Here is a 14,237-nt window from a genome sequence, read left to right on the forward strand (position 1 = left end):
TGTAGCTATTCTAAACCATACTCTAAAGAAGCATTCTTGAGCTAATGTTGGGGTTTTGGTTTAGATGGTGGATGTCACTAAGGTCTGAATTTTACTGAACCTGGTATGATGTGGGTTGTTGTTTTTTTTACAAAGCTTATATCAACTCACTCTGTCTGGCTAAAAGTTTGCACATACCCAATCTCGGAAATTTTACACAATTATTTCTTTTACCTGTAAAGACAAGAATCAATAGAAAAACAAGTAACCAATTAATTACTTAACTATTGGTATTAAATTACTTTGTTTGGTATCTCAAACAAGGGAAAGATATAATACTTATATAATAATAATGGTATAAGCTGAATTATTCCACTTTATAGATTGTCGTCTGAGGCTTATTACAAATTTAATTACATGACTGATCCAAACTAATTGATACACTTAATGTAAGCTTTTTTTTTTCTTAAAAGTGTTGAATTTTTAAAATTTTGCATGTTTGCTCTTGAAATTAAAACATGTATTATCATCATCAGACTTTGTACTTTAAAACACTGTGTCTACTTTCCTCAGGATACATTGGAGACCTGAATGGTTGGGGCGATGAGGAAGATGATGATGACCATCTCCAGGAAACTATTGAGGAGGTCCCTTGGCGTTTTACCTCATCACTCCTTTTTACAAGTAAGTCAGCTTGAGGTCTACTTACACTCACACATTGTAAAATGTTTGTTAGTTTTACATGTTTTAGCCGAAACCTCCTTGCACCAACATACAATGTTCCTTCTCAGTTCAGGACACAAAAGATAAGGATTTGCTCATAGGGAATAGTTAAAAAAAACAATTAAAGATTACCTTGCTGACCTTGCGATTTATTGGACAGATGATGTTAAGGTTATCTGTTTTTATGGCCAATGGTTAACGAGTAGGATGTCATTTGGCCAGCACAATGAACCGCCTTTACTTTCCCCAACTAAAGTCAGGTACCCATTAGAGTTGTGGACTCAGGGCAGACCTAAAAATCCTGAAATTTAAAATCCCAGTTTTCACAGAGATTCGAACCCAGGACCCCAGGTTAAAAAACCAAGAGCTTAACCACTCAGCCACCACACCCTACTATTTTTAATTTACATAAATGATTTACCAAATTGCATTACTTCAGGAACAAAAGTCAGATTATTTGCAGACGATTGCATAATATATAGAACAATAAAAACAACGCATGACACAGAAATTTTACAAAGAGAATTAGATGAATTACAGAAATGGGAATCAAATTGGAGCATGTCTTTCCACCCAGAAAAATGTCAGTTATTAAGAGTAACAAAAAACTAAAACAAATTAATTATTATTCATGGTAAACCAGTAACACAAACTAAAAACGCAAAATACCTAGGTATTTTAATAAATGAAAAACTGTCATGGAATCCCCATATTGATGAAACTATAAAAAATCAAACAAAGCATTATGGTTTATTAGAAGAAATTTCTATAAATCAAATAAGAACATAAAACTAAAATGTTATTTAACCTTAGTTAGGCCAATAATAGAATATATATCCTCTGTTTAGGACCCCTCAACTTAAAAAAACATTAAGAAACTGGAACAGACACAAAATAGAGCAGTGAGATTCATAACAAACGAATATTCACATTTGACTAGAGTAACACCTTTAGTAAAATCACTTCAGGATAGAAGACTTAAAAGTAAAGTAGCAATTATACATAAAACACTGAACCATAATCTTCAAATACAAAAACAAAATTTAATATTTTACTCAGAAAGACACAAAGATTAAGGCACATTCCTCGTTCCATATGCTAGGACAAATGTGTACAAAAGCTCCTTCTTCCCTAGCGCTTTTAGAGCATGGAATGGGTTGCCTGAGCTAGCCAGGAAAACCAGTGACTTGGCGGAGTTGGAGGTCATTGGTTAATATGCATGACGCGTAGGACGTGATCATCTTCTTTTTTGAAGTAACGTCTGTATCATATAAGATAAGATAGGGAATGGCCTCATGAAAAATGACCATTTTCTTCTGGTCATTGCTCTTAATCTTATCAGTGGACAGACATTGCTCAAAGATAAAATATATATCTGTCTGACCCTCAGATCATTTCCTAGTTCATCGCATATATAGGACTAGTTCATTTGAAACCCTCCGACATATCAGTTGCAAATGACATGTAACTGTTCAACTTAATTCCAAAATAAAGAAATTATGAGGTCAAATATTTATAGAGTATCCTGTTTGTATTGCTAAATTATATCAACCCTGTTTTTATCTTTGTTATTGTCATTACAAATTTGTTTGCTCATGCTAGTATTCATAGGTTTAAAATTTCCTGTCAACTTTCTTTATATATTTTCATTTTGAAAAATAGTTTCCTTTTTCACTGGATATACAAAAAAAAAATAGTTTAATAATATATCTTGTGACCTTAGTTTGGCCTTTTTTTTAAATCATATACAAAAGATCATGTGTATTGATTTTGACTGCTTTCTATTTCACTATCTTGACATTGGAAATATATTTATAATAAAATGTTTTTTTCTTTTTTTTTTTTTTTTTCTCACCAATTTATTTATTTTTTTAAATTTTGTTTTCCCAGAGATTATTGAGGGTGAGAGTTATAGCCCTTGTGTTGACCTCCCAAATGATCCTCAAGATGACTGTAATGATGTGTTTGATGATGGCCCCAGCTCTGCCATCAATGTCTTCAACCTAGCTCTGGAAGGGGAAGATAGGTCGGTTCTTTTTCAAAATTAGACTAGGTTTAAACCCATCCACAGAGATCTCATCTTTCTTACTTAACCTAAAGATAATAATAGGATTGAACAAAAACAAAACACAGATCCTTACTACTGAAAGGGTTATAGTTTTAAGTCAAAGTATTATAAAAAAAATGTTTGACTTAAAGACTAATTAAATGTAAAAGTAAAAAAGTACAGTTCCCCTTACAGACCTTGCGATCTATAGGGCAGATGATGTTAAGGTCATCTGGTTTTTTGGGTTAACCAGCAGGGTGTGAACAGAACAATGACCAACCGTCATTACTTTCCTTAACTAAAGTCAGGTACCCATTAGAGTCAGGGGGACTCAAGAGCGTCCTGAAAATCAAAATTCCAGCCTTCACCAAGATTAAACCCAGGACCCCAGGTTCAGAAGCCAAGCGCTTAACCACTCAGCCACCAAACTAAATCCAACTCCAATGAAATAAGGATAATTCAATAGTTGTTTTTTTTTACGGTATTCTTTTTCTTGTACATTTCTTATTCCATAAGCTAGGACTAAATCCAACAAGTTTTCCTTCTTCCCTAGTACCATTAGAATGAGTTGCCTGAACCAACAGGAAAATGAATGACTTAGCAAAGTTTGAGACCACATTAACACATGGATGTGCTTGAGATGTAATTAACTTCTTTTTGGAAGGAACATCAGCTGCACATTTCTTTTTCCAAATGCTAAAACTAAATCCAACAAGTTCTCCTTCTTCCCTAGCACCATTACAGCATTGAATTAGACACATGAATGAGCAGGAAAAAATAATGACTTAACAGAGTCGAAGACTCGATAACACATGGCTAGGCTTAGGATTCAATAATCTTCTTTCCATCTGTAATTAAAAAGATTTAAATAGTCCATTGGAAATCTTTGTTATGGCATTTATCTTTATATGAAGTATTTCTATGAAATGATAGTTAATTATTATTATTATAGCTTTTATATAGCGCTACTTTCTTGCTTATAGCATGCTCAGAGCGCTTTTGGTCCAATCTCATTTGTGGACCAGTGGGGGGAGGGGGTATCTAGGAGTTAGTTTTCTGTGCTGCCTTTAGGCGCTTAGTAAACACAACTCTGCCTGAGTCGGGTGTTGAACCTCGCGCCCCCTTCTAGGTAGCCAAGCCAAGTTCAAGCGCGCTTCCCACTTAGTTTTTAAACAGGGAGGAGTGTGCTAGAACCTTATTGAACTAGCAGTCAGTTAAATTGAGATATTCACTATGACATAAAGATTATTAGTCTACTTGTATGTAAAGAGTCAAAGTTTGTATATTTGACATTTTTCGGATGCTCCTTTAGAATTAAGGATTAATACTTCCTAGCCCAAACCTCCTGCATGACCCCTTTGGGAGAGATTGATGGGCTGGGTTTGAATCTGGGACCATTGAGATAGAAGACCAGAGTGCATCTAAATGTTCATGTTGAGGTGCTTACCTGCTGGCTTAGTAAACCCTTTGTCCAAGGAACAAGGGAACCATTTGTATTTGGTTCTATTTTAGTGTTTAGACTTTTATTTTTACACAAAGATTTATTTCCAGCTGTGTTAAAAGTGCTTGTTCTTTCCATTTATAGATGCATCCTCAGGTTTAAGCTGTTTTTTGTTGTTTTTTTTTTTGGAGGAGTAGGGTGTGCTAATACAAGTTCCTTCAGGGTGATGAAATTAATTTTAGATTTTGAACTCATGCATCTACTGCTAGTATAAGATTTTGTTTTCTATCTATTTATAGGACACCACAGCCATTTTGTCTTCTGGATGAGGTTATTTTTCGGCTGGCCATGACTAAAGAAAAGCTGACGGCGCTCTACCCTTGGAAGCCAATGTCAGTTACCTTGTCCAGCGAAAGGGTGAGAGAGGTGGCTTCCTGTTGCTGTAGCAATGTGAGCATTCGTCTTCCCCAGTCGGGGAAAGTCACTCTGCTGCCGTTTGCCACACTGAAAGAGATCGAGGCAGCCCTGAAGCTGCAGGTGAAGGTGAAGAAAGAAGAGATGGAGGGGATTAACTCAGAAGGATCTTACGGTGATCCTGGTCGCATGCAGTTGTTGATAAAGCAGGAACAGTCGAGGTCTTTTATGGATGAGCTCTATATGGATGTTGAACAGAAGGATTTGCCAAGCTCGAAAAGTCCATCCTTGGGTCTGTTACATTCATCAAAACAGAAGCCTCTAAAGCTGGGATCAGCGCCCTCATTTGGTGGGTTTTCAACATCATCCTCTATACAGTCAGTATTCATGCCATCTGTATCTGCAAGCAGTAATTCAAGCTTGCCAAAACTGTCTAAATCTCAGAGCCACCAGATGTGGTCATCCTCGGCTGACCAGCAGGTCACTGGGAAAAAGATGCCAAGTAGTCATCAATCCACACCTCACTTAATGCAGCACAAGCAGCAAACAGTCATCCCTCGAGGGGAGGCCACCACCCCGCTCCTCTTCAAGGCCTCCGGCACCATAAAGGACAGTCGCACCCAGACCAGCTCTATCTCCTCCAGGAAGTCTAAAAAAGATGAGAGTGAGAGCCCCTGGCTCAATGCACCTATGTTCTCGGATGAAAGCTCCAGCAGCCCATTCCATACCAGCATAGACTGCTTCGACTCAGATAACTCCATGTAAGGTCAGCATTGCGCCTCAAGCTCTTTCTCTCGATGGACCAACCCATGATAGCCAAAGCAAGAGAAAAACTTGACCCACTTAAAGCCAGCAGGGTCCTAATTGTTCCTAAGTTTTCAAACTACAATTATAGAAGTGCTTCTAGTGTTGTTTAAAACATGATAAACATTTGTACATAATGATATCTGGTCATTTCCCAAGCTTATGTTATTGGATTGTCTTTGTATACCGGTACAACTTGTGTAAAGTTAAATCCTTTTTATTTCCAAGTCTAATTATATATATATATATATATATATAAATGTTGATATATACACTAGCCTATATAGAGACATACTCAATGTGTATTTGGAATATTGCCACTACAAGTAATTGTCATTTTGTTTCTTTTTTATATTTGCATCTGTTGCTCCTAGTTTTTAATGTCCTCTTATAAAAAAGTAGGAACACATTGATAGGAAAAGAATTTGCAAAGATCTTTTTGTTTTAATTTTGTGTAACGCTTGCTATTTTTTTTTATTTTTAATAGTAATGTGGGTTCTTTTTTTTTTATTTAGTTGCAAACCATCTGAATTTAGGGTTAATCACTGAATTTAAGGTTTATCACTTGGCAAAATAGTATTGAGTGGTGTCTTTTTTTTTTTGAATTTATACTCTGTATCCTTTCAACACATCTTTGGCTTCTATCTTAAAGAGGAGATTGGGAAGCCTTTCCCTGAGTGTATTCTTGCACTCTTGACATATCTGAGGCACCACTTGTGGGGAAGTTGGGCTAAGCTTATGCTATTTTTTTAAAGGGGGCGTTAGCTGAACAATGGGAGGAAACACATTTTATTAATCTCACCCTAAGGTAAATTACTAGAATATATTTTTTTTTTTGGACATGCGGTGGCTATTTTGAACAGAACCTCATTATGGACTGACTAACTCACAGATCTAATAGTAATAAATATTATGGACTGACTAACTCACAGCTCTAATAGTAATAAATATTATGGACTGACTAACTCACAGATCTAATAATAATAAATATTATGGACTGACTAACTCACAGATCTAATAGTAATAAATATTATGGACTGACTGACTCACAGATCTAATAGTAATAAATATTATGGACTGACTGACTCACAGATCTAATAGTAATAAATATTTTGGACTGACTGACTCACAGATCAAATAATAATAAATATTATGGACTGACTGACTCACAGATCAAATAATAATAAATATTATGGACTGACTGACTCACAGATCAAATAATAATAAATATTATGGACTGACTGACTCACAGATCTAATAGTAATAAATATCATATACTGACCATGTAACTATATAATTTTTAGAAGGAACCTTTTTAAAAGATACATTAAGAATGACTCACATTGATCTAACTAATAAATATTATGGACTGACTGCCTGGTCATGTGGTATACACTCTAGATTGTTACCTCAATGGTTCTGTTTCACACCCTGCCAGCCACCATCTGCATTTTCATGCAGAGGTTTTTTTCTAGGATGTAATGATCAATTCTGAAGGAACATCCAAATCATCATCAGATAAATATATGTAAAAGTAATTATTATTTTATAAATTTAAAAATAATAATATTATGGACTAACTGATTTGCGTAGCTCAAATAGTAATGAAAAATTGTAACTGTCAGACTGACTAACGTAGTACAAGTAGTAATGAAAATTGTCAAAGACTTAGGCCCAGGTTTGTTTCTCTTCTTCAACATCAACTCATGTTTTATGTATAGTTTTTGATATTCTCCGACACATCATTGTGATGCCATGATTGATTTGAAACATTGTGAGAATTTTTAATGAACAAGAACATTACAACTGACCTCAGGTCTGAATGCTTAAGCCATTCACGGTGGGACTCGGCTGGATGAGTTGAATCGTTCAATCAAGTCTTGATTTGATTTGTTGAGTTTTTTTTTTTTGGTTCTTTGTTGCTGTTTAATACATTTACAAATACATACCTGTGAAATAGTATGTACATGTCATTTGGATTTCATATGTCACTGTTTTTAACCTTGAGTGATAAATCGATGGGGGACAACTACATGAACTTGTGATTCTGTGGAGAGAACGTTGAAATATCGTCGACGCATATTATAAAACACAAATCATCTCTGTGATCATTTCCTAAAAAAAAATGCATTTTGTTTTAAGAAGCAAATTGTTTTAAAACAATCTTTTTGTTGAAAAATTTAATTTACGTAAATTTGTATTCAGCCCTCTCCCCTAAATAAACCAATCACTATACATTTATTTTCAAAGTGGAAGATTTGATTGGGTAGAAAGATATCCAGGGGAGAGTACTGCTGTTATTGTAATGCTTTTTTAAGGCTTTTAATTTTCGTTCTCATTGTGAAGTTGAATCTTTTTTTTTTTTTCATAGTTTTGAATGTGTTAAAGTTGAATGCATTTGATTGCAAGTGACAAGTATGTTGATAAATTAACTTTTTGTTTTAATTAGTGCTCTAATCTACTTCCAGACAATTTACTTGTAAACATATTTTTTAGAAAAATTTAAATGGACCATTTCTACATCTCTGTGCATAAAATCATTTCAGGGGATTTCTATTTGACCTAGTTATACAACAATTATCTTACAAGATTCAGGCCAAACAAAACACTATTCAAGTTAATATATAGTTCCTCCTTTGTCTGATTTCCTGAGAACTTCTCGCTTTAAAAAACTGGCCACGTACTGGACATGGGTAGGCTAGAAGATGAGAATGTGGCTTGCACGATGAAAACTGTTTAAAGTGAGGGAATATATGCAGTGCATCAGCCTCTCTCTCTAGCCAGCTATTTAGTACTTCCAGTGGGAACAGGGTTCAGAAAACTGGCACTGCAAGTATATGATATATACACACAAAAGTACTTAGCATAGTAGGCCTGCATTCTCCGAAGTGTGATATGTATGTTGATAACTTTGCAGTATTGGCTAGTCTTTTGTTTTATATATTTTACGTACTGTTACACTACATATATTTAAAAAAAGGAACTGTACATGCGTTACAAACATCTGTTGATTTTGAGAATATATTTTTTTAAATCTAAATCTAGTAAAATATTGGCTGCACTTCTTAACTTTATGGTGATCAGTTTAGTACGGGCAAACCTATATCTCAGGAACTGCCAACTCTTTTGTTTTATAGCTCCTTTTCTATCTCAGGCTATGATGCTACCCAGTGCTTCTCACAATGAGCTGCAGGACAGCCCTTGCTGAAGCTCAGTTTAATGCTGTGAAGTCCTATAGAGGGGCTCTTAAAATAACCACTATACAAAGAAGCATATTTAATTGTAGGAAGATGGAGCCATTTCAATAACCTGATAAGAAATGTGAATGCTTTGTGCAGTATCCAAATGTGGCTTGATATATTGTGATACTCAAATGCAAATCTTATCATAGCTCTGTAGAAAGACAATGGAATGTTTCCGGTATATACAGTGATAGACATCTGCAGAATGTTCCACTCAATAATGTCTGAGATAGGTTTCACTAGGAAACACATTCAACACAGTTAATCAAAAATATTACAAACAAACAAACACCAAAAAAAAAACATCATATTTTTATATTTCTTGTAGCTTTTTATTTGTTTGTTTTTTTTTTGTTGTTGTTTTTTATTATTTTAAATTTTGCACCTGGAAAGTTCATTTTGTGAAAGTAAATATGTGTGATGATCAGAGAGCTAGGAAGACTGTGTTACTAACTTTAATGTGAGCCATAATATCGAGTGATATCTAGCCTGATAGTATTAAACAAACAAATGATGAACAAAAATAAAAGGGAATCTACAACTGCGGAGACCCTAAAGCTTGGGGGGGGGATTCGCGCATCGTAAGCTTCCTCACAGCACTATATTTAACATTTCATTTTTTTTTAAAGTAAAACTCTTTTTTTTTATCTTCCTAGTGTTAAATGCCAAGGACTGTAACCTGAGCTTACCTAATGTTTAGACTTAGACTGTACCATGTGATGTTAGATATGTTAAGAAATAATATTGTGATTCTCTTCTGTAGTGATAAACTTTGAAGATTGTGTTTTTGCTTTGTTTTTTACTCTTGATTTTATACCGGTACTTGGAGAAACCACTGTACCGGTTACTGTCTTGGTATTTTTCTGAATGCGAACTTTGATTAGCGTTTTTTATATAAATACTTTTATCTTTATATTGACTCTAAAATGTAGGACTCTTCTACATATATTTAATTGTATTAATATTATATGGTATTAAATATCAGGTAAACTTTGCCCATATAAGCATAACCACTGGTCTTATAGCTGTTTATTCTCTCACAATGGGTCATAGAGAAATACTTATTTGTTGTTTTTTTTTTTTGCATTTTAAATATTTTTTAAAGTTTATAATACTTGACATAATGTTTGCTGAAACGACAAGGGATGGCTGCCTGGTCATATGGTATGTTATTGGGACCATCACCTTCTTGATGGTCCCAGGTTCAAACCCTGCCCACTGCCATCCACCCACAGTCCCGCGTGAGGTTTGGTCTACCAGGCTAGGATGTAATAATCTTCAATTCTGAAGGAACATCTGAAACTTGTCAAAGAAACAAACATAAAAAACCTGTTGGGTTTCTTGAATCAAGAAAAATAGTTCAAAGCAAAAAAAAAGGTTCCAGGAGGCTCCTTTGCTCAGGGAGTTGTCAGACGTCACACTTGTTCCGTGTCACTGTCCGTATATTAACAACTTTCTGTGTATCTGATTGGTCTGGAGATCTATGGGTAACCATGGCTCATAACTCATAATGAATTATTTCGATGAACATGTTTTTTTTCCCCTCATGTACATTTCTTTTCAAATGTGTTTTGTGTGTACAGATTATTGGCTTGTATATTACTAAGTATATCTAAATAATGTATAGTTCTTATATATATGGAAACTGATCCTCTGATTACAGAATAGTCAATGTAGTGTATGGTTTGGTTTTTATGAGTGTCAGTGCATTGTAGTTTTGTTTAGTAGATGTACATCAGAAGTAAGTCTTTAGATTTTAGTTTTCAGGCTGTCGTGTGTTTGGTATGATGGATGTCCTCTTGACTGAAGTATTGTATGTTGACTTGAATTCACGTTGAAAATATTCTTGTCAAGCTTCGGCTCTGTTGTATAAAGGAAATGTTTTTTTTTCTTCAAAGGATGGTGAACAATAACAAACATTTCTTCCTGTCTGCTCCACTTCACTTTTTCTACACATTCTGAAAAGTCAGCTAGACTTTGAACATAATACCCAGTTGAAGTCTGACTTGATGCTTATCTTTTCACGTGTTTACATTGTTGACCAGCTCAAATTAGGAATAAATGAAGGTCATGACATGTGCGTCTGAAGGGTAATAGCTTGTGTTCTGTCATTGGTCATAATCCATCATGTGATCTTAATTCTTTTAGCCAAGCCATTTTCACTGGGAGTTTTTATTTTTCTTAGCTTTTTTTGTGTATGGCATTAAAGAATAATTAGCACATTCTGTGCTGACATTGAAGTGTGTGCGCATTGTTAAGATGTGTATATGTGTATTATAATGAATGCACATGGAGCAGATATTAGGTATATATGTTGATTTCAATTATCTTTAGTTTCCTCCACCCCTAAAACACACACACTCCTCCCCTTTAAAAAAAAATCAACTTTAAACCTGGTAAAATTATTGTATTTATATTGTCTCAAAAAAGTAAAATGTAAATGTCTGTCTGAATTTGTTTGAATGTCAAGGCTGTTGGCTGATCTGAAATATGTGTTCAATGATTTTATTACCTTTACTGATAAAAGAGGTCACATTCAAATAGATGCTGTATATGACCTATATAAACTACACATCCCTCATTGTGCCATAATTTGGTCATTTGCCAGTTAATCATTTTACTTTTTAAGCCAAACGCCTTTGTTGTATCAACATTCTAGCATGAGTATCACTTGTTGTATGTTGTCCAATGGATTTCCCTCAAGAACCAAAACTACATTTGCTAAATAAACTTTGGTTCTGGTTTTTTCTGTTCTCAATGATTTGTATTTTTCTTGTCACCAGTTTTATTTTCATGCATTGTAGAACCTTCTCCATAGTCAACACAACAATTGTTTTATTCACTTGTTTGAACAACTTTTCTACCAATAGACATGTCAGGATTTGACATGTGTTGAAATAGCATGGGCATGGGGATGTGAACAAAGTCCATGCGTTCTTGAAAGTCATTGAAGCTATGTGTGTCCATTGGATCGTTTCTAGAGTTTTGATATTAACTCTTGACATCTTGTATGTATGTCTTGACGTAACTCTGTAATATTTTGTACGTAAGCATGTAGCATAGCAAGTAGGCAGTGTTGTGATTTTGTTTACGTACGTTAAGGCCATAAGATATTTTTTTTTTTTGTATTATTTACCCTGGCCATCATATTATTTCGCAACTGTAAAGGCCATATAATCTTATTTCCTACAGCAACCAAACAAAATGCCAGAACAGATTCATTTGTAATCTTGGGTTTTTTTCTAAGTGTGAATTTGTGTTTATATATTACAATTCCATTGTTTGGTTTCTCTGATTTTCAGCGCTATGTTCTCTAGAGCTTACAGTGATGGGTGTATAGATATGTCATATGACAATGTTCATGGGGTCAATAGGAACTGTCTGTTGTAACATAATCTTCATGTTTCTATTGGCCATGTCTTTATGCTGTTAGTCTGTCTTTAGGAGGGTTCTGACTACTTAGTTTTTTTTTGTTGTTTTTTTTTTATTTTGTTTACTGACAGAAAGATTTCAATTTTTTTTTAGAATTTTTCGCTATATTATTTTTAAAAAATTTGTTCATACCATAATTTAATTTTAATATAACAATTTTTTATATCATACAAAAAGATTTAACAGTTTTATAACCACTACTTATAATAATGCATAATTAAAGAATACTAGTTTGTTTTTTTGTAGCAGACATAATACAAATCTGTCATAAATTATTTTTTTTTAGTATAAAAAAATACAATTTTTAAACACTTTAAATAAAAAATTCTTTAATTTAAATTTTAAGAAATATTTGAAGTTCAAGTATTTGAATATAGACACACTTTTTTATAAAATTATTTTTTTTAAAGACCATCTTTAAATTTTAAGTATCATCACTGCATTATGTTTTAATTAAAGATTCATTTTAGTTATTGCCTTGTCAGCTTGCTTATGGCAGTGTTAGCCTCTGGTATTTTTTAGGTGTGCATTCCATGGTACATATCGGAAAATATTATAAAAACTCAGAACATTTTTTTTTTTTTGTTAACTGAGCCCCCACTCCCCACCCCCCTCTCTCCTTGTTGCACTGCTTCTTCTTTGTATGTCAGTCCCAATTATTTGCCATTGTTTTGTGGATTAAAAGCTCTCAAATAGTTCAAAGCTCGTCAAAAGTTTTATTTGTCTTGGATGAATGAATGAAGACTGTATTATGTAGCCCAGGGGTTCTCAACCTGTGGGTCGCAACCCCTTTGGGGGTCGATTGAAGATTTGCCAGGGGTCGCCTAAGACCATCGATAATATGGATTGTTTTTGTTTATTCTTCTATAGCTGTGTGTGTGAGGGTGGAGGGGGGGGGGGGTCGCGGCAAAGTGAGGAATTGTAAAAAGGGGTCGCCGAGCTTAAAAGGTTGAGAACCAATGAAGTAACCAGATATGAACTTGGAGAGAAAGACTGAAGATTGTGTGACTTGGGGTGGCTACCTGGTCATGAGGTCTGTGCTCTGGACTGTTATCTCAATGATCCCGGCGTAAATCTTGCCAACCACCATCCCCCTTGCCACCCAAACAGGTGGTTAGTGCTGGGACGTAATAATCTTCGATTTTGAAGCAACATGAAAAGCAAGATGTCATGATGAGTGTATTCTACATTCCTCACTTGAATGTGGATGCAGGTTTGGAAAACTAAGGCACTTGATAAAATGATAGCTTGGAATAACATCAATATAAACACACTGTTTGGTTGATGTAAACTAGCACAGGAGCTGCTCAGATACAAAGAAAGAACTGAACTGCTTCTCCTCAATCCTTCTATATATTTTATATAACTTGAAAAAAAGGCTTAGAAATCTTGACAATATTCTTTCATTATCTTAACACAGATATTTTTAAGTTTTAGACTAACCCTACTTCTGCCCTTGGCCTCTTAACATTCAGGAGCCTATGACATAGTATGTGAAAATGATCATTATCTAGGCAGAATCATCCTTATATTGGGGCCATTGACAATGTTTTTCAGTTGTGCTATTTTTAACTGAATTGTTTCACAATAATCTCTTTAAACAACACAATTCATGTTTTTATTTTTTTTTAAATTTATAAGTGCACAAAATAGTAACTCAATACTTGAAATTCATTTGGAATTAGTATTAATTTATTTAACAAACAGAACAAATACAAAAATAATTTTAGATCAACCTATGTCATAAACATTGGGTTGTGTTATACTGTTTGTGTATACATCTCAAGTTGAAATGAAAGATTCAGCAAATTCTCTTTTCTCAAAAGAACATGAAACAGCTTCAACTGAATAAAAAAAAAAAACAGGCTTACACGACAAATCCATAGGTTGAAACTTACAAAACTTTAATTAAACACAACAAGAATAATTTTAACTTTGAATCACAACATTGAATTCACAGTAAATAGATTCATAAAGACACACTAGTAATGTTAAAACCAAATCTTTAGATACTCTAAACTGGCATTTCTTCATATACTATTTTATGTCTTATTACATGTTCAATGTTTCTAGACACAAGCTGTGATGTCACAAATTTTGAATCTACACCCAGCAGTACTCAAAGATTAGCGAGTGAATGATACAATTTTAACTG

The 14,237-nt window shown here is 34.2% G+C and overlaps 1 protein-coding gene across 5 annotated transcripts in view; it reads left to right on the forward strand.

Annotated features, from left to right (window-relative positions):
* LOC106074109 (uncharacterized) overlaps positions 1 to 12,784 on the forward strand; it is a 175,851-nt gene extending 163,067 nt beyond the window's left edge. For all 5 annotated transcript variants that reach the window (XM_056012871.1, XM_056012870.1, XM_056012874.1 and 2 more), the window contains 3 exons: positions 553 to 663; positions 2,593 to 2,728; positions 4,490 to 12,784. In XM_056012871.1, the coding sequence (XP_055868846.1) occupies positions 553 to 663; positions 2,593 to 2,728; positions 4,490 to 5,369 (1,127 nt within the window). In that variant the 3' untranslated portion in view covers positions 5,370 to 12,784. The remainder of the gene's footprint in view (positions 1 to 552; positions 664 to 2,592; positions 2,729 to 4,489) is intronic.
* The last annotated feature ends 1,453 nt before the right edge of the window (positions 12,785 to 14,237 follow it).

This window comes from Biomphalaria glabrata, chromosome 15 (genome assembly GCF_947242115.1).
Source record: "Biomphalaria glabrata chromosome 15, xgBioGlab47.1, whole genome shotgun sequence".
In the NCBI taxonomy this organism is placed as follows: domain Eukaryota; kingdom Metazoa; phylum Mollusca; class Gastropoda; family Planorbidae; genus Biomphalaria; species Biomphalaria glabrata.